Source organism: Suncus etruscus, chromosome 17 (assembly GCF_024139225.1).
Source record: "Suncus etruscus isolate mSunEtr1 chromosome 17, mSunEtr1.pri.cur, whole genome shotgun sequence".
Taxonomy (NCBI): domain Eukaryota; kingdom Metazoa; phylum Chordata; class Mammalia; order Eulipotyphla; family Soricidae; genus Suncus; species Suncus etruscus.
Genome location: NC_064864.1, coordinates 60040019 through 60062526, shown reverse-complemented (window position 1 = coordinate 60062526; position 22508 = coordinate 60040019). Strand labels below are relative to the sequence as shown.

At 39.6% G+C, this 22508-nt stretch overlaps 1 protein-coding gene across 3 annotated transcripts in view; it reads left to right on the top strand.

The window, feature by feature from the left end:
• Positions 1 to 2043: 2043 nt before the first annotated feature.
• NRAP (nebulin related anchoring protein) overlaps positions 2044 to 22508 on the top strand; it is a 73627-nt gene continuing 53162 nt past the window's right edge. For 2 of the 3 annotated variants that reach the window (XM_049764402.1, XM_049764400.1), the window contains exons 1-12: positions 2044 to 2115; positions 3058 to 3152; positions 3564 to 3651; positions 7625 to 7729; positions 8962 to 9066; positions 11614 to 11718; positions 12531 to 12635; positions 13523 to 13630; positions 13775 to 13879; positions 16474 to 16578; positions 17436 to 17552; positions 20776 to 20880. In XM_049764402.1, coding sequence (XP_049620359.1) covers positions 2044 to 2115; positions 3058 to 3152; positions 3564 to 3651; positions 7625 to 7729; positions 8962 to 9066; positions 11614 to 11718; positions 12531 to 12635; positions 13523 to 13630; positions 13775 to 13879; positions 16474 to 16578; positions 17436 to 17552; positions 20776 to 20880 — 1215 coding nt within the window. The remainder of the gene's footprint in view (positions 2116 to 3057; positions 3153 to 3563; positions 3652 to 7624; positions 7730 to 8961; positions 9067 to 11613; positions 11719 to 12530; positions 12636 to 13522; positions 13631 to 13774; positions 13880 to 16473; positions 16579 to 17435; positions 17553 to 20775; positions 20881 to 22508) is intronic. The other variant, XM_049764401.1, reaches the window with a different exon arrangement.

Below are 22508 nucleotides of genomic sequence, written 5' to 3'. Positions count from 1 at the left end.
GAGACCACTTGGCCCTGGCCCCCATCTTTCCATATTTGTGTTTCTCCTTTTCCACTCCGTTTCTTTCCTTCTCCTCACTATACTCTGGGGTGACAGGTGTTTGAGACAACTCTATCTAAACTATTGTATTTCTTAATTCAGTTCTTCTAAATACTACATATAAGTGTTATCATTCTGTATTTATCTTTCTCCTTATGGCTTACTTTATTTAACATAATATCTTCCAGTTCCATACATGTTGCAGCAAATTGCATGATTGCATTATTCCTTACAGCTATGTAGTATCCCATTGTATATATGTACCACATCTTCATGATCCACTTGTCTGTTGTTGAACATCTAGGTTGATTCTAAGACTTAGCTATTGTACTGAGTGCTGCAATGAATAGAACCACTGAAACCATTTTTAATCCATCCCTCCACCTCCCATCTACCTACTACTAACTCAGGTATAGTTGCAAGTGATATCCTGGGGTCAGCAAGCTTTGGTCTGAGCTTTTTTTTGGCTTGGCACACAAGCAAATAAAGTGGTTTGTTTTTGTGGCTGTTCTTTTTGTTTGTTTTTGTTTCTTTTTGGGGCACCATACCCGGTGACACTCAGAGGTTACTCCTGGCTATGTGCTCAGAAATAGCTCCTGACTCGGGGGACCATTTGGGACACCAGGAATTGAACCCAGGTCTGTCCTGGGTTAGCCACGTGCAAGGCAAATGCCCTACCACTACACTATCACTCTGCCCCCCCCTTTTTTTTTACATTTTTTAAAGACTTTTAGAACAAGGAAGAAAATGAAGATGTGCATAGTTTATCTGGGATGCATAAAGCCTAACAGTTACTTTCCCATTCTGGATGCTTTGTAGATCTGGTTTTAACCAAAAGGCACAATTTCATGTCCAAAACAAAGGATAGTTGTTAGCTGCAAAGTAGCTTACTGCTTGCCATCACTTTCCTTGAATCTCTGCCTCTTGGGTACCTCCTCCATTAGGCTGGTGGACATAATGTTATTTTATTTGGTGGTATTCAGAGCATAGTCCTAGCTGCATGGTCAGGGATCACTCCTGGCAATAGTCAGGAAACCGTATATAGTGCCGAGGATCACACCTAGGTGGGCTGTGAGCAAGACAAGTGCCTGACCCCGCTGTTCCCTCTCAGCCACTAGGCTGGTAGATCTTAGTTCCAGAACTCTTGCTCTCTCTCAGATCCCATCTTCTGGATGACAGAACCAGGCACCAGGTTGAGGTCACATTGTGTATAGGACGAGAGCACAGGGGATAACGAGCACTGCGCAAAGGAAGTCAATGAATAAGCTGAACATTCCATCACAAAAGTGCAACAGAAGCTGGGGTGTGGGGTGTGTGTGGGGTGGGAGTGTGGAGCCAGGAGTAAGTCTTGGGTACTGCTGAGTGTGGCCCCCAAACCAAACACCAACAGCAACAACCAAAATACCCCAAACAGATAATAGAAAGCTAAAATTCCATAATGCGTATACCCTCCCCAAAGAGTAAATCAGTCTAGTCTGATTCCTTTGTTTGTGGGGAGCTGGCCTTTCTGCTTTTGTCACAGGATTCACGGAGCAAGCATTTCTAATTTGATTGTTGGACGAGAGGATGAATATCCTTTGAGTGCTTTTCTTGGGGGATGAGCACAGCTCTTGTGAAATTGCTCCGTGCTCCGTGATCACACACGGGGATTTGGTCACCCACATCAACATGATGCCGCTGTGACTTCACTTTTCTATTTAGAGAAGTATGTCAGCTCGAAATACCTCCACCTTAGTCCTCAGACGCATGCGTGCTGAGTGAGTTGCCAAAATAGCCCCTTGAGTAAGTGGTGGCTTTAAAAGCCACCCCGCTGCTGACTTGGAGCTAGAGGAAGGTCAGCAAAGAAAAGGGGAAGTTGGATTGAAACCTATCTCGGTACTCACAGGAATTTAATTAGCAGTTGTTGAGATTTGGGGAAGACTGACACAGCTAGCCTGGGACTAGGGATCTCTTGCCTGTCGTTTCTCTTCGTTTTCTCTCTTGGACGGACAGAAAGACTTTAAAATGAATGTGCAGGCTTGCTCGAGGTGTGGGTATGGAGTGTACCCTGCTGAGAAGATCAGCTGTCTAGATCAGGTTAGTAGGAGCTTCTTGGTGCCTTTATAGATAACACAAATGGAATTTTATTTTCTCACCTAAGGACAGGTGGAATTTTTCTTTCTTTCTTTTTCTTTCTTTCTTTCTTTCTTTCTTTCTTTCTTTCTTTCTTTCTTTCTTTCTTTCTTTCTTTCTTTCTTTCTTTCTTTCTTTCTTTCTTTCTTTCTTTCTTTCTTTCTTTCTTTCTTTCTTTCTTCTCTCTTTCTCTTTCTCTCTCTCTCTTTCTCTCCTTCCTTCCTTCCTTCCTTCCTTCCTTCCTTCCTTCCTTCCTTCCTTCCTTCCTTCCTTCCTTCCTTCCTTCCTTCCTTCCTTCCTTCCTTCCTTCCTTCCTTCCTTCCTTCCTTCCTTCCTTCCTTCCTTCCTTCCTTCCTATCTTACTTTCTTTCGTTTCTGTTTTTGTTTGTTTCGTTTTATTTAGGCTGCACCTGGTAGTGCTCAAGGGTTATTCCTGGCTCTGGGCTTAGGAATCATTCCTGACAGTCTTGGAAAGATCATATGGGATTGAATTCGGGTCTGCTGTGTATAAGGCAAAACCTAGGTGGGTTTTTTAGAACCACTAAACAAACAAAAAGAAATACATATTCCCTCACCTTTTTTTCTGTCCCTCCTCATTTGTATTTATTTTCCATAAAATTTTTTTATGTTATTTGCTGCACACTTTGGATGCAGGAAGCTTGGATTGGATTCCTGAAACTGCTTGGTCCCTGGAGTACTCATGAGCAAAAAGCCAGAAGTAGCCGCTAAACACTGCTGGGATGTGACCCCCAAACAATCAAAAATTATTTGTCTGACATATTTTAGTTGTGTACTTGTCTGTGTGTTGAAATGCCAATTTTCTTTATTTTTACTTCAAAAGATATGAAATTCAGAGTGTTAAAAATAGGAGGTAATTTTGCTAAATCTCTTCTGTGTGATTTCTAGATATGGCATAAAGCGTGTTTTCACTGTGAAACTTGCAAGATGATGCTCTCAGTTAATAATTTTGTGAGTCACCAGAAAAAGCCATACTGTCACGCGTAAGTGTTTGCTGCCCTTCCACCCAGCTTGAGTTTTAATTTTTAGCAAGTATGCAATCACAGATTCAAAACAAACTCTAGGGTTAAGTCCAAAAGTTTTCCTTTAAGTTAATAATTTAAATTTAAATTAAATAATTTATTTACTTTAAATGAACTTAAATTAATTCCTTTAAATTAATTTTATGCAATGAACTGAAGTTTCAACTTTCAAATAAGAGATCAAATCTGTTTCAACATTTGTTGTTGTTAAGTAATGAGAGTCCTTGTTGATTTTTTCCAGAGTTTTAAAGCAATTATTTCTAGAAAAAAGTTTTATATTTATCTGTTAAAAAAAAATTGACTTTTAAGAAGTCACTTAATCTTCTCAGCTAAAGCACAGTCTAAGTTTGGTTTTGTATTTCATTTCTGTAGCCACAACCCCAAGAACAACACATTCACAAGTGTCTATCAGAGCCCGTTAAACCTAAATGTGAAGAAATCTTCAGCAGCCACCCCCATGGTAAGTTACTTAATTCTCACTTTCGAAATATCTCTGAAAGTCAATCTCTTTGCTCAGCCACCTGTTGCGTTTTGTTTTTGTTTGCTTGTTTGAAGTATCTCTGTCTAGATGTGAGCCTGACAGTTTTCTCCACAGCACAACAAAGTGCATTTAATTAACAAAGATTGTAATTATCTTGCCAGGATAGATGAGTCTCAGGACAATTTGCTTGAATAACTGAGGTCCTTATTGACGTTATTATCTGTCTGCCAGCTCAGAACACATCTATACAATAAACTCAGCATACAGCGGGTAACTAACACATTAAACAAAGTGCACATAATAGGGTACATATGACAAAGCTATTATTTCCTTTGTCCTCCACCACATGATATTTTGATACAGAAAATTAAAAGCTTCTAGTTCCCTACTATTAATCTCTCTGGATTCAGTAGTGTCTAAAATCTTCCACCTATTTCCCCTTGGAAGGGAGTAGGCCAAAATTATTTTGTTGTGAGTTATAATTGGGTTGACCAGAAGGCCACAATGTGGCAATCTTTGGGAAAATGGTCAATGATCTTTTGTCAAATAACTGGCTATTGATCAAAGCTTGCTTTTGATATGATGATGAATTATTTAACCTCTCTCCCCCATGGCCAGCCCCTAAGAAGTGACTTTGTGGGACAGAGTTAGTAGCTGTCTAAAATTAGCAAATTACACAGAGGGGGAAGACTCTCTAGGATGATTTTTGCCTTCCTTAGGGTACCCCCCCCTTAAAATCACTTTCTGCATTCCTCCTGCTCAAGAGCATGTGCCTTTATCTTTCCTGGATCATTTTCTTGATGTCACCTGCCAAGTACTTCATTTTGCTAAGGGCTTCACAGAGCCTGTGAAATTATTGTTTCTTACAATGTGTGTCATAACACTTACTTGTAGCATTGCTTCACTTTCCTAATACATACATTCTAATTATTTGAAGTAGAAATTATGATTACCATATTCTGCTGGTCCCAGGGTCACTGGGTTGCTCATTGGATGATGAATTCATGAAATCACACTCCATGAAATCACAAGATACATATTGAGTTGCTTTCTTAGAGTGCCAAAACTCCAGGAAGTTCTTTGACTTAATCATATCATTTATCCTTCACAAGAATCATCTGAATACTATCAGAGTCACGGAGGCCCAGACACAGGTCATTCAGTTGTCCATTTAGCGAGTAGCTAGTAAGTACAGGTCTAGATTTGTGTGGTTTATCATACTTCTAAAGTTTCTTGTTATTCTTGTGGGGCTTTATGAGTAAAGAACTCCAAGGGGGGAAAAGCACTTGCTCAAGTTTTCAGATACCCAATGCTTTGGTAGCAGTGTAGCTAGAGTTTTATTGATTAAACTCAAAGAGATGCACTTATGCAGGGGATGGCTGGTTTATGTATGATACTGCCTATAAAATAATCCCTTAATATCTATAGATCTTAATAAGGCCTCAACTGCCATGTCTTTACCTTATAGTCTCTCTCTCTCTCTCTCTCTCTCTCTCTCTCTCTCTCTCTCTCTCTCTCTCTCTCTCTCTCTCTCATACACACACACAAACACCACTTTGCGCACAATATTTACCTTTTTTAAGGCAATAGTGGATTCACTTTCTTTTCTTATGTTTTTTGGGGCACACCTGCAAAGCTCAGGGTTACTTCTGGCTCTTTACTCAGAAATTATTTCTGGCTGTGCATAGGAACCATTTGGGATGCTGGGGATCAAATCCAGCTCAGACACATGCAAGGCAAGGGCCTTATTTGCTGTACTATCTCTCCAGTCTCCTGACTCCTTTTCTTTTAATTGTGTGGCAGACCCTAGCAGGAAAGTGGCTGAGATTACCAATGGTTCTATTTCCAGCCACAAATAGACACACGAGCTTCCTGGCAAGACTGTATGTTTACATTTGGTATCATTTATGTGAATGCATGTGTATAAGTGTGAATATATAGGTATGTACATGTACACATCATGCATGCATGATGCCATGTGAATGCATGCATATATACATAGGTGTATACATAGACTATATATCTATACATCTATAGGGTGGACGTATAAATGTGTGTGTATATTTCTGTGTGTATCTTCGATTTGTATAGTGTGTGCTGCTATTTATTGGGGTACATGTGTGTATGTCTTCAAAGGTGTGTGCACCAGACAATTGAGGTCACTTTCTCCTTTCCTATAAGCCTTAAAATAGACAACCTTGCCCCCTTTTAAGTCCCTGATTTAAAACTACCCCAGGGAATGTAGTGGATTACTTTCTTACTTGTAACTCTGAGAGACTTTGTCAAGTCAGTGGACACAAACTTAATGTACCTATGATAAAATTAAAACAGGTAATATAAGGGATAATTTAATGGTCATGATGAAGAAGGAAAATGAAGATTGTGAGTTGGTAACTGAGACAGAAGGACATTTTCCTGTTTCTACGTGTCCATCTTTAAAAATGAATATATAAATCATTACTAAGACAAAATTTCCTATTTGGTAGATGGGATTGGAGTTTTAGGAGAAAATAATTAGCTTCTCTTCTGTTGAGATAATGAACTTGAACTCTGAACTTGAACTCTTCAACTTCTTATCTTACTAGTAACATTGTTGGCTTCCCTCCTCTTCCTGTTTCTTAGTATAAGCATGAACCTTGTGGTTATAGGCAACACTTCTCAGTAAAGGGATTGGATAGCAAAACAGAACTTCTGTAAGTGGGTAGAACATCTATTTTCATTGTTTCTGTATCCTTAAATCAAGTTCTCAAAGAGGGCAATTTTACCCCTCATGGGACACAAGGTGATAACTTCTGTCAATTGCCACAATTAGTGGGAAGGAGGATACAGGACATCTGTTTAGCTGTGCAGCTAAACATCCTATAATGCACAAGATTGTCTCCAGGACAAATTAACTGGTTCAAAAATATCAGTAGATCTGCTAACCAGAAGCCTCGCCTTTAGTCTTGGTAATGTTTGTGGTGGTTTCTCAAAAGTCCTAGGAAAAACATGTAAAGATCTTTTCATTTATGAATTTAAAAATAAATATGTTGGAGTTGTATAAGAAGTATCAAGCCGTGGCTGGAGAGATAGCATAGAGGTAAGGCGTTTGCCTTGCATCCAGAAGGATGGTGGTTCGAATCCCGGCATCCCATATGGTTCCCCATGCCCGCCAGGGCGATTCTTGAGCATTGAACCAGGAATGACACCCGAGCGCTGCTGGGTGTGACCCAAAAACCAAACAAACAAACAAACAAACAAAAGAAGTATTAAGCCTATAAATTGTTATGAACAAAGATTTTAGAATAGCCAAGAAATCTCGAGTAGCAAAATTGTAGGTTACCAGGTTTCTAGACTTACTATAAAAGCAGGATGATGAATTCATAAGAATGTATCAATAAACCAATGGGCTATAATACAAAACTCAGAACTAGAGCTGGATTTATAGTCACTGGCTTTCCCAAAAATCACCACCGAGTTCAGTTAAAAGTGGCCTTTAAATATATGGCACTGCAATGATTAGATATAATAATTAGATTGCATGGGAAAAAATGAACCTTGACACCAACCTTGTACCTGTATGCAAAAGTTAATGCAAGGTGTATTATCGCTCAAGATGTTAAAGGGAACGTTGTAAAATATTAGGGAACATTTATGTGAAGTGGGGGGGGCAAAGCTTTACTATATTTTGGGGCGAAATTGTTGCAGATTGAAGTTCAGTGGCTCCTGTGGTCATCTTGAAGTCTTAGTTCAAGCAATAAACTCTAAACGCTCTGCCCATAGGGCCCTGCATGCAGCAGAGGCTCTGTCTAGCCACCAGGCTTGTGGAGCAGAAGCAACAACAGTGCTTCCAAAAATGTAGTGTGTGCTATGGGCCTTTGAGGCTTCGCATCTGAGACTTATGATTTAGCTGTATGTTACTTGTCTTCTCTTCTCTGATGGAAACATTACTGATGGCCTGTTCATTGTACAGATTGGTGACCAAGAGCATAGCGAACAGTTTAAGTCTGTTTTTCACTGGGACATGAAATCCAAGGAAGGCGCAGCTGCACCTACCAGGCAGCCACTGGGGAATGAGGTGAGAAACAAGTTAGGAATAGGATTGGAGAAAGAGATAAGACTCACAGTGACATGCTATGCCTTTGAAATGCTGGTCATTTCTACTTCTAGAGGGAATAGAGTAGGTGTTCTGGTAGGCACTGCAAACCTGAGCTATCTTCATGAGACATTCATATCTGTCTTTTGCATCTCATAGTTACACCTTCCTGGTCTTTCCCACAAAGCCCCTTCACTGCCTTCATGCTTTTATTCATCATGTCCTATCCTGGAACTTAGAACAAAATGTTTACTGCATTTATTATATGGAAGACACTATTCTGGGCTGTTAAATACATTAGAAAAAAAAAAACAGATGGAAACTCCTTGTCCGTGTGGAAGTGATGGCCCAGCATGAGTGACTTCTTCTTTCTATTTCCTCTGTTAATGGACTCCAGTCTCAGAATCACAACTCAAAATTCCTGCATCTGGCCCAGAATAAGTCCATCACATGCCAACTGCTCTCTAAAACCTCTCAAGGGTTTCTGTCATCTATGCATTGCAGCACATAAGTGTTTTCTATTAATTAATTATTCCCTAGTTAGAACATAAGTATATCTTTAATATACCGTTAACATAAGGTAAACTTTTCCTTCCTTTTTCTCTCTCTTTTTTGGGTGTTTTTATTTTGGGGGGCACACCTGGTAACACTCAGGGGGGGGTTACTCCTGGCTATGCGCTCAGAAATCACTTTTGGCTTGGGGGACCATATGGGACGCCGGGGATCAAACTGCGGTCCGTCCTAGGCTAGTGCTGGCAAGGCAGATGCCTTACCACTCCGTGCCACCGCTTCAGCCTTTTTCTCTCTCTTTTTTTTTCTTTATGTTATTTGCTTAGCCAAATGTTAGCCCCACAACATACAGATCATTGCAGTGGGCTTTTACAGCTTGATTGAGTGATAAGCCCCACATTATCCTGCCCATAGCATTCCCCTGCTGCCCAGTTTTGATGAACTGAGGAGCAAAATCCTAATGATTTAAGTTTGGAACTCTTTGATGGTACATAGAAAACTAATATAGTTTCATTATTTAGGAAAATGGGTTATTTTCAAATCTGAAAGGAATGAACATTCTAGCTAGGACAAAGGAATTAAGATTTTTTAAGAGAATTCCTATCTAATGTTGACAATGAATATGAGTGTTGCTGGGATTGTGGGTGGTTTGCTCACCAAATGGTATGAGGTGTATTTCTATGCATTTTGGGTTTTCTTTTCAGAGAGCCTATTGGACTGGATATGGAGAAGACAATTCCTGGTGCCCAGGAGGTCTGCCAGATCCTGAAATTGTAAGGATGGTTGAGGCCCGGAAGGCTCTGGGGGAGGTAAGTGCCCTAAAAATGACATTAGTCACTATGGAGCAATTCTTTTGAGATGTTCCTTTATTTTGACTGTTGTGGTAGGGAGAAGTATGAATGCTATTGTCAGTCTATTGGTAATAACATGTTAAAAGAATGTTAATACATTTCCATAAACCATCAAGAAGCTTTTCTAAAAGAGGTTTATTACTTAGAAGACTTGGAAATTATGCAGCATACCTAGACATGGTAAGGGCATCTTCAGAGGGCGAGGATGGAGAGAGACAGAGACAGAGATAGAGAAAGACACAGTCCATGTGGCTCTGGGTCTTACTTTTATATGGATGAGTCTATGGGAGATCAAGTATTTTAAATATTTAATCTTTCTAGGTGAAATTGAAATCATAAGGAAAATTTAAAGAGAGGAAGAAAAACAAAAATAGGGAAAAGGAAAATCAAAGCAAAACCATTCAGGCCCAATGGACTAATTATCAGATCAATCCAGGACCAGGACTATGAAGAAAATTAGGTCCCATTTGTGAGAAATGCAGTGAGCACTTTATCTGGCCCCCAGCTGGGGTGCACTGCCCTGGCAGTCAGGTCATCCACTCAGAGTGGCAGTTCTGTGTAAGTAAGGCACATGAGCTATAAAATGAAAGACAGTTCTGGGAGTTTATCTTGGAAGCCTATCTGGGACCTTATCTTGGAACTTGGGAGTCCCAAGTCCTGATACCTAGAATTTGTGAGTAAATTTTCCTACATGGTTAAAAGGACTTTGACACTAACACTGCAGCTCTCAGGTTTAGAAGTTCATGCAGGATTATTAGGGTGAATATGTCCCTGTGACATAATTACAAGAGCCCTTGTAAAGTGGGAGGCGAGAGCACCAGATTCAGAGGAAAGGGAAATTGACAACAGAATTTAAGGCCAACCAGCCATGAGGCCCATGCTAGATTTTTAGCTTTGGCTCTATGTAGAAAAGAGAATTTTAACTCAGATCGTTAGTGATTGACATACTGTATCTATTAGTCTGGAGGTTAACCAAACTTACGTGACCTACTGTTAGAAAAAAAATCAAAACAACAACAACAACAAAGACTCTGAGTGCCCATGTTTCCTTTAGTAAACAAAGTGTTCCACTAATCACCTGAAGCTATTTCTACTCCACCTAGAATGCTCTAATTGCTTTCACACACATGGGGCACCTGTTCTTTGTGGAAACCACTTAGGAAAATATTGTTAGTTTTTAATAATTTTATTTCTTTAAGAAAATGGGAAGAAAAAGCCAAGATACACTAAAGTGTATATGTCTCATTAAGGGGCCGGAGAGATAGCATGGGGTGTTTGCCTTGCATTTGGCTGACCTGAAACGGACATAGGTTTGATTCCCAGCATCCTATATGGTCCCCAGAGCCTGCTAGGAGTGATTTTTAAGCGCAGAGCCAGAGCCAGGAGTAACCCCTGAGCAGTGTCGGGTGTAACCAAAAATTTAAAAAGAAAGTAACTAGCATAATATTGTACATATCTATCCATGTTAAGTAAATTCATAACTTCATTTTTTCCCAATGAATCAGAGGGAGGGAGAAGGATTTGTGGGGTATAAAATAAAAGATAATATGGTAATAATATCCAAAGACAATAGAAATGAAGACCAGGATAACTAATCTGTGGTAGGAAACTTTCCACAAAGAGAGTTGTTAGGGTAGAGAAAGGACCATTATGACATTGATAGATAGTTGGAAATAATCACACTAGACAAGAACTGGGTTCTGAAGGGAAGTAAAGTGATATGCATGATTTCCTTCAGTAATAGTATTGAAAACCACGTTGTCTAAAAGGAAAAAAGGAAGAGAAACAGAGAAATAGAGAGAAAAGAAAAATGTCTCCTATAAAGGCAAACAGGGGATGTTACAAGGGGATCTGGGGACATTGGTGGTGGGAAACTTGCACTAGTGAAAGGATGGATATTGGAATATTATATGACTGAAACTCAATTATAAACAACTTTGTAACTGTATACCTCACAGTGATTTAATTAAAATTATTAATGAAATGAATTAAAGAAAAGTAATCATTACAGATACTAAAGTGTTTTTTAATTTTTTTTATTTCTTACAAGTCTTTCACAGTTGTATTTCAGTAACATAGTAAACTAAAGTGTTTTTTTTTTTGAGGGGGATACACATCTGATTTTTAGTACTTAGTTATGTTGTCGCCAATGGCTGATTTTAGAAAAGTCCCTAGGATATGTACTGCTGCATTCTCAGACATAATCTGGTTTAAGTCATTGAGCCAGAAGGGCTGTTCTCCCCTTTGGTCTGAGTTGTGCAGTGCTATGTTCCACATAGTATAAGCATGGAGAGAAAGACTCTTTGATATGGGAAATATGATTTCTTTAACTTAGGGAAATGTTATTCAGACCACCATTTTCCAGTTTATTCTAAAGGACTGACATATTTTCAAGTTCCTTATAAATCCAATCTGTGGGTTCTGGTGGCACTTGCCATTAAAATTATATTAGTTCTCCTCTGACATCATATTAGTTCTCATGCTGACATTGGTTCTGGCCATCAGGACTTTGCAGAAGATTATGAGCCACAGAAGGGCAAGGGGAGCTTCCCAGCCATGATCACTCCTGCTTACCAAAGGGCCAAGAGAGCCAACCAGCTGGCCAGCCAAGTGAGTACCTTAACTGCTACTCATTCTTGATCATGCTGAGTTTGTCATTCATGAGTCCCAGGTCAAAAGTAAACAAATAAACTAACAGCAACTGCATACTGAGATGTTTTGAATAAGTGGATACTGGTAGTACAACATTATGGAGAAAATCATGATCCTATGTTTTCCAGAAATTATGTTCTGTGTTTATTGAACTACATCTGTCAAATGAAGAAAAGCCGATCACTCAAGCAAAAAATGGGCTGAACAATTTCTTGAGGTCTCCTCAGCATTGAGGATATTGACTTTTTAAAAGATTTTTGGGTGGCAATTTCAGGGGTCACACCTGGCTCTGCACTCAGAAATTACTCCTGGCAGTGCTTAGGGGACCATAAGGAATGCTGGGGATCAAACCCAGGTTGGGCATGTGCGAATCAAGTGCCCTCCCCCCTATACTATCTCTCTGACCCCCAAGGACACTGATTTTTATTCATTGGATGGAAGGTCTTCTTCAAGAATGGCATAGCTTGTTGATTCAGATCTTAGACTATGCTCCTGGAAGTCTGGCATTTTAACTCAGAAGCCAACTATTTAACCTGTCATTTCTCTTGATGCTCATTTATAAAGAGGAGTAGTTCTATTACTGTTTTGGAGGTGACGTGAGTTCATGTCTATGAGTGTTCAACAGTGCCTGGTACTCTTTCAGACTTCTAGTAGAATCACACCCGGCCAGCCAGGTAGACTGGCCACAGGGTTGTCTCTAGTGCAGGTGATACTTGTGAAGACTCTAACAGGCTTCTGGGTGTGACCTGGCCTCTGCTCTCTCCCCATAGGTGGAATACAAGAGAGGCCATGATGAGCGCATCTCAAGATTCACCACGGTGGCTGATACGCCTGAGCTGCTACGGGCCAAGGCAGGAAGCCAGCTTCAAAGCGATGTAAGGAATGATGAGATTAGGGATTGTCCTTCATGATTCTCCCTGATCTTTCCTTGTTTAGAGATGGAGGGACAAAAAATGTAGAAGGCATCTCAGTCTTGCATGGGGACTAAAAAGAATAAAGGTTTAGGTTGAGTCAGAGGAATCTACATGTATAGACTTTGTGAAAACTCTTCTTTAGAGAAAAAAATTTTTGACAGCATTAGTGGAAAGCCAGATAGATTAGCTTGATCTTAAATTTCTCATTTTAGACTCTTCAAATTATCAGACATGACTTTGAGAGAATTTCTATCAGCTAGTCCATAGCCTAATACCAAGGACTTGTGGAAGCTAGATCAGTAAGTGGTTTCCTTGGTTTGAAAAGCTTTTTTTATTTCCCCAATTTCACCTGCAATTTCTTTTTTTTTTTTTTTTTTTTTTTGGTTTTTGGGCCACACCCGGTAACACTCAGGGGTTACTCCTGGCTATGTGCTCAGAAGTTGCTCCTGGCTTGGGGGACCATAAGGGACACCAGGGGATCGGTCCAAGGCTAGCGCAGGCAAGGCAAGCACCTTACCTTTAGCGCCACCGCCCGGCCCCCAAACCTGCAATTTCTTGAAGGCAAAAGTTTTATTTCTCTTCTGAGATTGGCTACCTGACTCCCATCATGTATTTCACAAATTTGTGTGAGACTCCAGATGGAGGGTTTCTGTGTGCCAGGAGCTGTACTAGGTGTTGGGAATATAGTAGATGCACTTGGTTCCTCCAGCAATAATCCAGCAGGGTTGCCCTAAGTTCTGTGATGGGGTAAAGAGTGTTATGGGAGCTAACATTAGCCTACTTCTCTTAGACTCCTGATGGATAGGAAGAGTGCCTTAGGATTGATCACCTTAGTTCTCCTTTCACAGGTGAGATACACAGAGGCCTGTGAACAGCAGAGAGGGAAGGGCAGTTTTCCTGCTATGATCACCCCTGCTTATCAGATCGCCAAAAGAGCCAATGAACTGGCGAGTGATGTAAGTGTTCACACCACATTGTCATGGTAAGGGAGAAAAGAGGAAGTTGCCTGGGCCTGGTGAGACCTACTTCTGGTCTACTTTCTCATGCCTTTTGAACTCAGGAAGTTAACTTCACTGGATTTGTGCTTTCTTTTCCAATAGGTGAGGTACCACCAACAGTACCAACAGGAAATGAAGGGAATAGTTGGCTCAGCTGTTGGAGCTGAGGGCACAGTGACAAAGGAATGCATGTCTCCGACTGGTCAGGTATGTGATAAATGACTTTCAGAGAGATGAGAGATGACTACATAGCCATTGTCACTTCTCATGACATTCAATAGCTAGTCCGAGACCTAGCCTGTGTTCCTGTATACTGGGTCTTGACTATGGTTTGTCTTTGCTCTACTGATAAAAAGTAGATTTTTCAAGCCTAAAAGAATCAAACACAGGACTTTTTTTGAACTATTTGCACCTTACCTTTCAATAAAGAAAGATAAGAATATGATAGGTTTACCCAAAATAAAGATTTCTCATTTTTTTCTTTCACTCATTCACTTAAGAACATCTTCCCAGGACAAAGGTTGACTTCTTCATAGCCCATCACTGCATACTCATGAACAGATTTTATAAAACAGAACTTGAAAAATACTGAGCACCCAAGTAGCAAGATTCATTTTCTTAGCAAATGAATTCCTAATTAGGCAAGTAGAGAAAGGAACATGTCAAAGAATACAAACTACTCCCTTGACTTTGTTTCTTAAATGAACTACATTTTGACAAGGTGTTAAAATGGTTGAGATAACAATTGCAAGCTAGTTTTTAATTTGCACATTCTCTTCATCTATTTTCTGGTACTAGATTTAAGGAAAAAAAGAGATATTTTTTATGTTTCTAAATGGAGAATATTGGAAGACCAAGCATATGTGCTGTAAGAGTATTCAGTGGGCTTAGTCAATGTTTTTTCTTAGTTGTACCAATCTGACTTGAAGGAAGTAGGTAGATAACTACAACATATGTGACTCTTCAATACTGAAGATATGTGTGAAGATAGGTTATATCTCTTTTGCAAGAATGTTTGGTTTGGTATGAAAATAGCATTATATAATGAGCTTATTAAAGTCCATTATAAGTTATCCTAATGGTATTTCAGTGCTTTGGGGCAATGAAAACATGTGTTTAATGGGATTTAATGTCTTAAATGTATTATTTTGAGGACTCAAGAGAACTTTAAGATAAGTTCTATTAAAAAGAACTTGATGTCTTTATATGGCAATATTTTATTCTGTATTTTGAGGGTTCTCTCTGCCATTAGTTTATAACAGTCATATATTTTATTACTAGCATCCATGTGAATTCCATGTGACATGGAATTCAGAATACAGTGGTTGGTTCCTAATTACTAGGGCATGGTCACTGCTGTTTCTAGTTGTGTGAATAGCTAACACAGAAATCAGAGTAGGTGTTGTTTGATGCCACCATGATAGCTGTTGAGAGGACTGTTGTTGTGACATTTCACTGTGTGAGTTAGTACGATTTGCCAGAACCTGAGGAAGAGGGCAAGAGAGAAGCAGGAACACCCTTAGAAAAACTATAAATGGCTGTAAAACCAACAAACTATTGCTCTTCCTAATGGGTAACTATATATTTAGGTTAATGGACTAGCCCATGTGTTCAATTTATTATTTGCTGACAGTCAAGTCCCAAGTAGGAATGGATACCACACTGAAAAAAGAAAAAAGGTATACACAACAGGTAGTGATAAGCAGTCAAAGGAAGAGAAGCTAAAATGAAGTCACAAACTAACCCTATAATATAGAGCAGAATAGGCAAAAGGGAAAAGAAGACTTTGAAAGACTTCTACTTCCTTCCTTTCTTCCTTCCTACCTTCCTTCCTTTCTTTCTTTCTTCCTTCTTTTCCTCCCTTCCCCTCTTTATATTTTCCTTTCATCTCTTTCTCCTGACTTATTTTTTTAACTTGGAAACTATGCATAAAGGAGCACTTAGGCCAGACCATTGCCACCCTTGGCAAAAGAGAAGCCTGGCTATTTTCACCTGATGCAGCTGTCTTGCTGACTCACCTGAGTAGGCCTGCCTCTGAGCAGGCGACCCCTGCCTTGGAGCAGGGAGTCATGAGCCTGAGGTTGCTTGGAGTTTATAGGCAAAATGTGGGCACATTTGGCTGAGGAAGCAGTGCCCACTGGAATCAGGGACAAGATCCTATTGGTGAAAGGAGCCTCTGCTGGGGGAGGTTTCTACAGGGATTGTGAGAGCAGCTTCCAGAAAGCTAAGATCCCCTCAGTGGGAGGTGTTAATGTGGAGGGAGGAGAAAGGATGAAACGAAGTCTTGGCTCTGATACTTCCAAGTAGGTTTTAACTCCATTTCAGATCATCTTACAGTACTGTCAACTCCATCCTCCCCTGTACACCCACTGTGAAGATTCAAAATGTCATAGAATGTTCTGTTTCTTGGTATATCACACCCATCACTAGGGGAGACAGGACCTAGGATGCCCACAGAGCTCTCTGCCTAGACCTGTCAGTTTTTCTGAGAAAGGCAGAACCTGAGACTCACAGGAGCCTGAGAAACTAGAGGTATTTTGATTTCTATTGTGTAAATGGAGTTGATGACATTGATAATAACCAGCATCTCTTTGGTGCCACCTGTGTCCTGAACATTACTGAGCTGGCCTGCTCTCCAGTGTGTACTAAGTTCACCACGTAAAACTGCTCCCAGGGTTATCGCTAGGGTAGACAACTACTCCTACAGCACTGGGCTGTAGGAATGAGATCGCTGCTCTTTCCCACTCTTTGGGATGGGGCGCTGAGAGCATCACTGATGAATGGTTTCTATTGATCATCAGGGTTACTTGGAAGAAGGTGAAGAACAAAGAGGAAAGGGCAGCTTCCCGGCCATGATCACACCAGCTTATCAGAATGCCAAGAAAGCCAACGAACTTGCAAGTGATGTAAGTACCATCTTGGAACAAGCCAGAGAAGTTCGACTGAAGAATATGTTTCCTGAAACTGAAGCAGGGATATGTGACTTCAAACAGAGTCAGAGCAGATGTTAGCCCCCAATTCTATCCAGCTTCTGATATCAACTTCTTTGGTCAAATTTAGATTATTTTGTCAGTCTGCTACTTCAATGAGATTGGCATAGACAAATGGCATAACTCACGTCAGTCAGTTGAAACAAGTGCTGGTTCCACCAGAAAATCCAAGTATAGGAAAGACTTTTACCGAAAGACTCCCTCCAGAAATTGGGACTTGCTAATGAAAATAATTCCTGTGATTTTCAGACTGGGTGTGACTCGGTTAGTACAATTATTTTTATTTGCAGAATGGTGGCCAGCTGGCCATTCCTGGAAGAGGGGCTATAAATAAACTTGGTGAAGTGATTCCATGCTTTCAAGCCAACAGGCCAACTTGAACTTGGTCTAGCACAAAAGCCTGTCACTTCACATCCCCCTTTACTCTCTACTTGTCTTTGGTACCATGCTGTTACTTTATTATTCATGTTCCTGGGTTGTGCACTTCTACTCTGAGTGGGGAAGAAAGGGACTATGTCCCTCAGGTGAAGTGACAAGCACATAGTAAAGTCAAGGGCAAGATGGGTTTGAATGATGCTTAAGACTTATTGAGACCTTGAGTATAGTGTGTCTGAGAATAAAAAGTGTGAAAAGGTTCAGTAAGGTGTTAATACAAAACAATTCAAGGTGTGGATAGATTGAATGGAGAAAAGAAAAGAATTTCTGTTTAATGTATGTTGACATGAAAAGTCTGCCAAGAAGAAGTCTGAACCTTCTTTGCATTTTTCTTTCAGATCAAATACAGGCAGGACTTCAGTAAGATGAAGGGGGCAGCTCATTATCACTCCCTCTCTGCCCAAGACAACTTGGTTCTTAAAAGGGCTCAAAGTGTGAATAAGCTTGTGAGTGAGGTGAGTATGGATGTGCAGTCCCCTCCTGGGGACAAGACTTGGGGGTGACCCCAGAATGAAAGATTCCTTGACATGTCACATGGAATTCACCAAAGTTAACAGTTTCCCAAGACTGGATATATCCTGAATAGCAATTTACAAATGATCTTAGAATTTTAATTTTCTCTGATGCTTCAAAATCTTGCCCCAAGTTTTCCAAGAGCTTTAGAAATGCAAAATTCTAGAACATTGCCAGAACACTGCATTAGCACCAATTTTTATAAGAAGATGGAATTGTTATCAAGTAGAAATCTAAGACTGAGAAATGAGTTTTCTGACATGCAAACTCGCCTCATGTTATTATTGTTAGGTTTCTGAGAGTTGTTTAAAGTGTATTTACAGATGGACAGTTCCCCTTATCTTTAAGGCTCAACTGGCTGTGAGGGGCTATTTTGTCTGGCCTACCCAGAGATTAAGCATTTTAGAATTGCTACAAGTGATTTATAAGAAAATAACCCCTTTAGCCCCTTATATTCTTACATATCCTCAGATGATCCCAATAGCTTCTCTCAATTGCTTACTTTTCTCAATTGTTTACTAATCCTGAAGACTTTAAAACTGACAAATTTTTTGCTTGGGAAGAATGAAGGCTATTTTAATTACTTGTATAACAAGTTACCTACAACTCAGAAACAGATATGTAATGCCCCAAAACACTGTTTCGGGAAAGTGGGTATGAGCTAAGGTCACTGATGAAAATTATCCAAACAAACTGAGAGTGAAACACATGTAGTCTAGCAATCTTCTACCTCACATTGAGAGAGCAGTATGCTAGAACTGTCATTTTTATTGAGCACAGAGACCACCCCCAGGCAGGGAATTAAGGAATTAAGGCCTATCCTGAGCCAGTCCCACCCAAGTTTGCTTGAGACATGTAAAACAATCTCTGTTTTTTGAGTAAAACCAAATTGTAAACAAACATACAGAGAAACCAGGGGTGATCTTTGTTTTGGGTGAAGTAAGGTGTAATCTAACACATATATGCAAATATCCTAAAATACATATCTTTTCTAGCCTCTGAAGGTCAGTGCTCTACCCAAACTAATACTTGTTTGCAAATTGGCCTGAAACTATTTGAAGTAATAGATGAATGCCAAGGCCTTAGATAAATATTCCTAGATAAATAATCAGACCTTAGGTAAATAACCTGATGATTCTTATGCTCTAGGCCAGAGCTCAGTTAGCTATTTTTGTAAAGAAATATTTTGATTGGAACACTTCCATCCAATATTTGTTTATCTACTACCTATGGATGTCTTCAAGCTGCAGGGGCAGGGTTGAGTAGTTAATCTAGATACTGTATGACTCAGGGAACCTAAAATATTGGGTCTCTATTCAGTTAGGTAAAAAGTTTACTGCACCTCACCCTCAACTCTCAGAAATTTAGATCCAGGGGCCAGAGAGATAGCACGGAGGTAGGACATTTGCCTTGCATGCAGAAGGCGGTGGTTTGAATCCTGGCATACCATATGGTTCCCCAACTCTGCCAGGAGTGATTTCTGAGTGTTGAGCCAGGAGGAACCCCTGAGTGCTGTTGGGTGTGATTCCCCCCCCCAAAAAAAAAAAACAAACCAAGGAAATTTAGATCTAAATAGACCATCTCAACCTCTAGTCTGGCCTATGTTGTAGGCCTGGAAAAGTGAAGTTAGTGTCTCCTCCCAGTCCAGATACTTTTAGGGACAGAACTAAAGTCAAGAGCAAAATGATGCGATAGTTTTGTGTTTTTCTCCTTTTATAGCATACTGTAAACATTATATCTTTCATGCTTTCAAAGATATAGTCCTATTTGCTTTATAATAAAGGAAAACTAATTTAATTTCTTTTGGACAGAGATTACAAAGGAAACTTCCTTGGTCTAATTTAGACTTTGGTTAATCTTTATTGCTCACATGTTACATCCAGCTACCCAGAGGGCTGGAATGATATAGAACAGCAGGTAGACATGTGGTGGGAAGAATGAAGGTTATTATAATTACTTGCACATCAAGTTACCTACAACTCAGAAACAGATATGCAAATATTCTAAAATACTTTTCTTAGTATTTTAGTATTAAGCACACAGTCAACTTGCTTTTTATCAATGGCATCCCATATGATCCTTCAAACACTGCTAGAAGTAATTTCTGAGTACAGAGCTAGAAGTAACCCTTGAGCATTATGGAGTGTGAGCTAAAGACAAAAAAAAAAACAACAAAAAAACAAAAGAATCACCATATTTGTGAATGGTCTTATTTATTGTACTCTTTTGTAGATAGATTAGATTAAATTTGATTAAATGTTATTAAAAATTCTTCCAGAAAATTATATGGATCATAAGTGTCTTATGAATATTTTTATAATAAGCACATCTGTGAAACTGTACCAGGCCAAGGAAGAGACTGTGAGCACAAGTCCAAATATCCTCCCAACAGACACTTCCCACCAACTAACCAATGACCACCTTTATATAATCTTAGTATTATTTGCTCTTGAAAGAAACTTTATAATTTTATATTTTGAAAGCAAATTAGCTATTTATGCATTAGTTTAAAAAATAATGCTTTTCACTCACAATATTCTGTGCCTTGTATTTTAAAATCCTGGGTTAAAAATTATCTTATTTTGTTTGTTTGCTTGTTTGTTTTGGACCACACCTGGCAGAACTCAGGGGTTACTGAATTCTACACTCAAAACTCACTCCTGGCAGGTTCAGGGGACCGTATGAAATTCCGGGGATAGAACCCAGATAAGCTGTGTGCAAGGCAAATGTTCTACCAGCTGTGCTATTGCTCTGGCCCCTGAGTTAAAAGTTTTCTTAAGGAAAGAAAGAAAAAAGAGAAAGAAGGAAGGAAGGAAGGAAGGAAGGAAGGAAGGAAGGAAGGAAGGAAGGAAGGAAGGAAGGAAGGAAGGAAGGAAGGAAGGAAGGAAGGAATTTAGTCCCTTTTGGAAAGATAGTACAGGGCTAAAGGTGGTTGCCTTGCCTGTGAGATCTCTAGCACTATCTTGGTCTTTCAAGCATTTCGTGGAGTGATCTGTAAGTAGAGTCAGGAATTAGCTCTGAGTACTACTGGTTCTGACCTCCAAGTGAACAAGCAAACAAAATAAAACAAACATTATAGAACCCAATCTGGTTGAGTCCTGGTAACACTTTAGAATTTGGCTTTGGGTTTGTTTCTATTATGCATCTGGTGTTTTGGTTTCCAAGGTGGAGTATAAGAAAGATCTGGAAAATAGTAAAGGTCACAGTATCAACTACTGTGAAACACCTCAATTCAGGAATGTGAGCAAGATCTCAAAATTCACCAGTGATGTGAGTCTTTTGATGGTTAAGCATTTGCTTATGCTTCTTTTATCATTAAAATTTTACATTTCCTAAGCAATATTTATGTGAAAGTGTCTTAAAGAAGCATGAGACCTGTGAATTTTGATTTCCATTGCCTGCTGGGATTGGACGATGCAATAGTAGATTGCCTGTGGGGGACGGTTCTTGCATTTCCAATTGCCTGTCTGGATTGGTTCGTGCAATGTGAGATTGCTTACTAGGATTTGTCCATGTGGTATTAGATTGCCTGCTGGGATTGGCCCATGTAATGTTAGATTGCCTGCTGGGATTGGCATATGCAGTGTTAGATTTGGTCACTACTCTTGGGTCATAGGAGCAGACTGCCTTCATGTGTTCTTCAAATAGTATCTGGTTCCTACTGGTGGATGCTGAGGGGAGAGCTTGGCTGAGCATGTAAAAACCTCTTTCACCAAGACTTTGTGTTTCTTTGTTAATATCCAATCTCACTTAACCCTCATAGTCACCTGGGAAGCCAAAGATTAGTTATTTCTCAAAAATGAGCATCTATATACTTGAGTGGCAATTGAAAACTGAGACGTTCACAGGCATAATCTGGTAATGTCTCCTTAAGATAACAAGAGCCTATGCTAGATTGTGTGACTACTTTTCCTGAGCCACATTTGATGGTAAAAATATTTAAACCATAAGGGACTCCTTGAAGCTTACTGAAGAATTTCCTTTGCAGAAATAAAGTAATCAGTAATCAGCAACAACAACTTTGGGGTAGCAGATCATACTTTGATCAAAGTACTGAGCACATGCTTTTAACATAGAAGACCAGGTTGGAACCCTGTTACTACATGGGTCCCTAAGTATCAACATTATTAGTTTCTGTACACTTGATTGAGAGTAGATTCTGAGCAGTACAAGGTATACTGCTTGTAAAACCAATATTTTTTATTGTAAAAAAAGAGGACCATCTTTGAAACTGTTTTACCTGGTTCCATAATTAGCCAAGTGGCTAAGTTTGGGAAATTTTTAAGCTTTGTGAGCCACTCTGCCTATCTGTAAAATGGGTATAATACTTCCTCCTCCTGGAGTGCTGTGATGCCCATCTGAGGTGAGCAGAATTGGGCCTGTTTAAATACTCCCACCCTCTGAATCTTAGTGGCCTCTCAGGGTACCTGACATGATTGGAGTTTATAAGAAACTAATCAGATCTTCCCATGTATGACTTCCTATTACCCTATTTTGCTCTTTATTTGATAAACTCTATTTGAGACACACAATCATGACTTCACATGGTTGCTGTGGTGTCCCATCTGTGATATAAATATGAAAGATTTTGGAAAAGTTTAGATTTTATTCTTTATTTGGAGAGGGAGGTGATAACATTTCTAAATGTGTTGAATTGCACCAATGCCTAGCACGGGGCTTTGCACCTGGGGCCCCACAATGAGTCCTTGGCTGTTGGAAGGCTCCACCCTCATAGGATTCACATTGTGAAAATACAACTGAAGATGCAAAATAAAATCAAGTTTGGGTTATGCTGTTCATGGCCATTAGAACCTTTTGGTTGTCTTGTCTTCTACCTTCTTGTGCTTGTTCAAATTTTAAGAATTGTTTTAAGAGTTTATTTTTTTTTTAATTTTAAT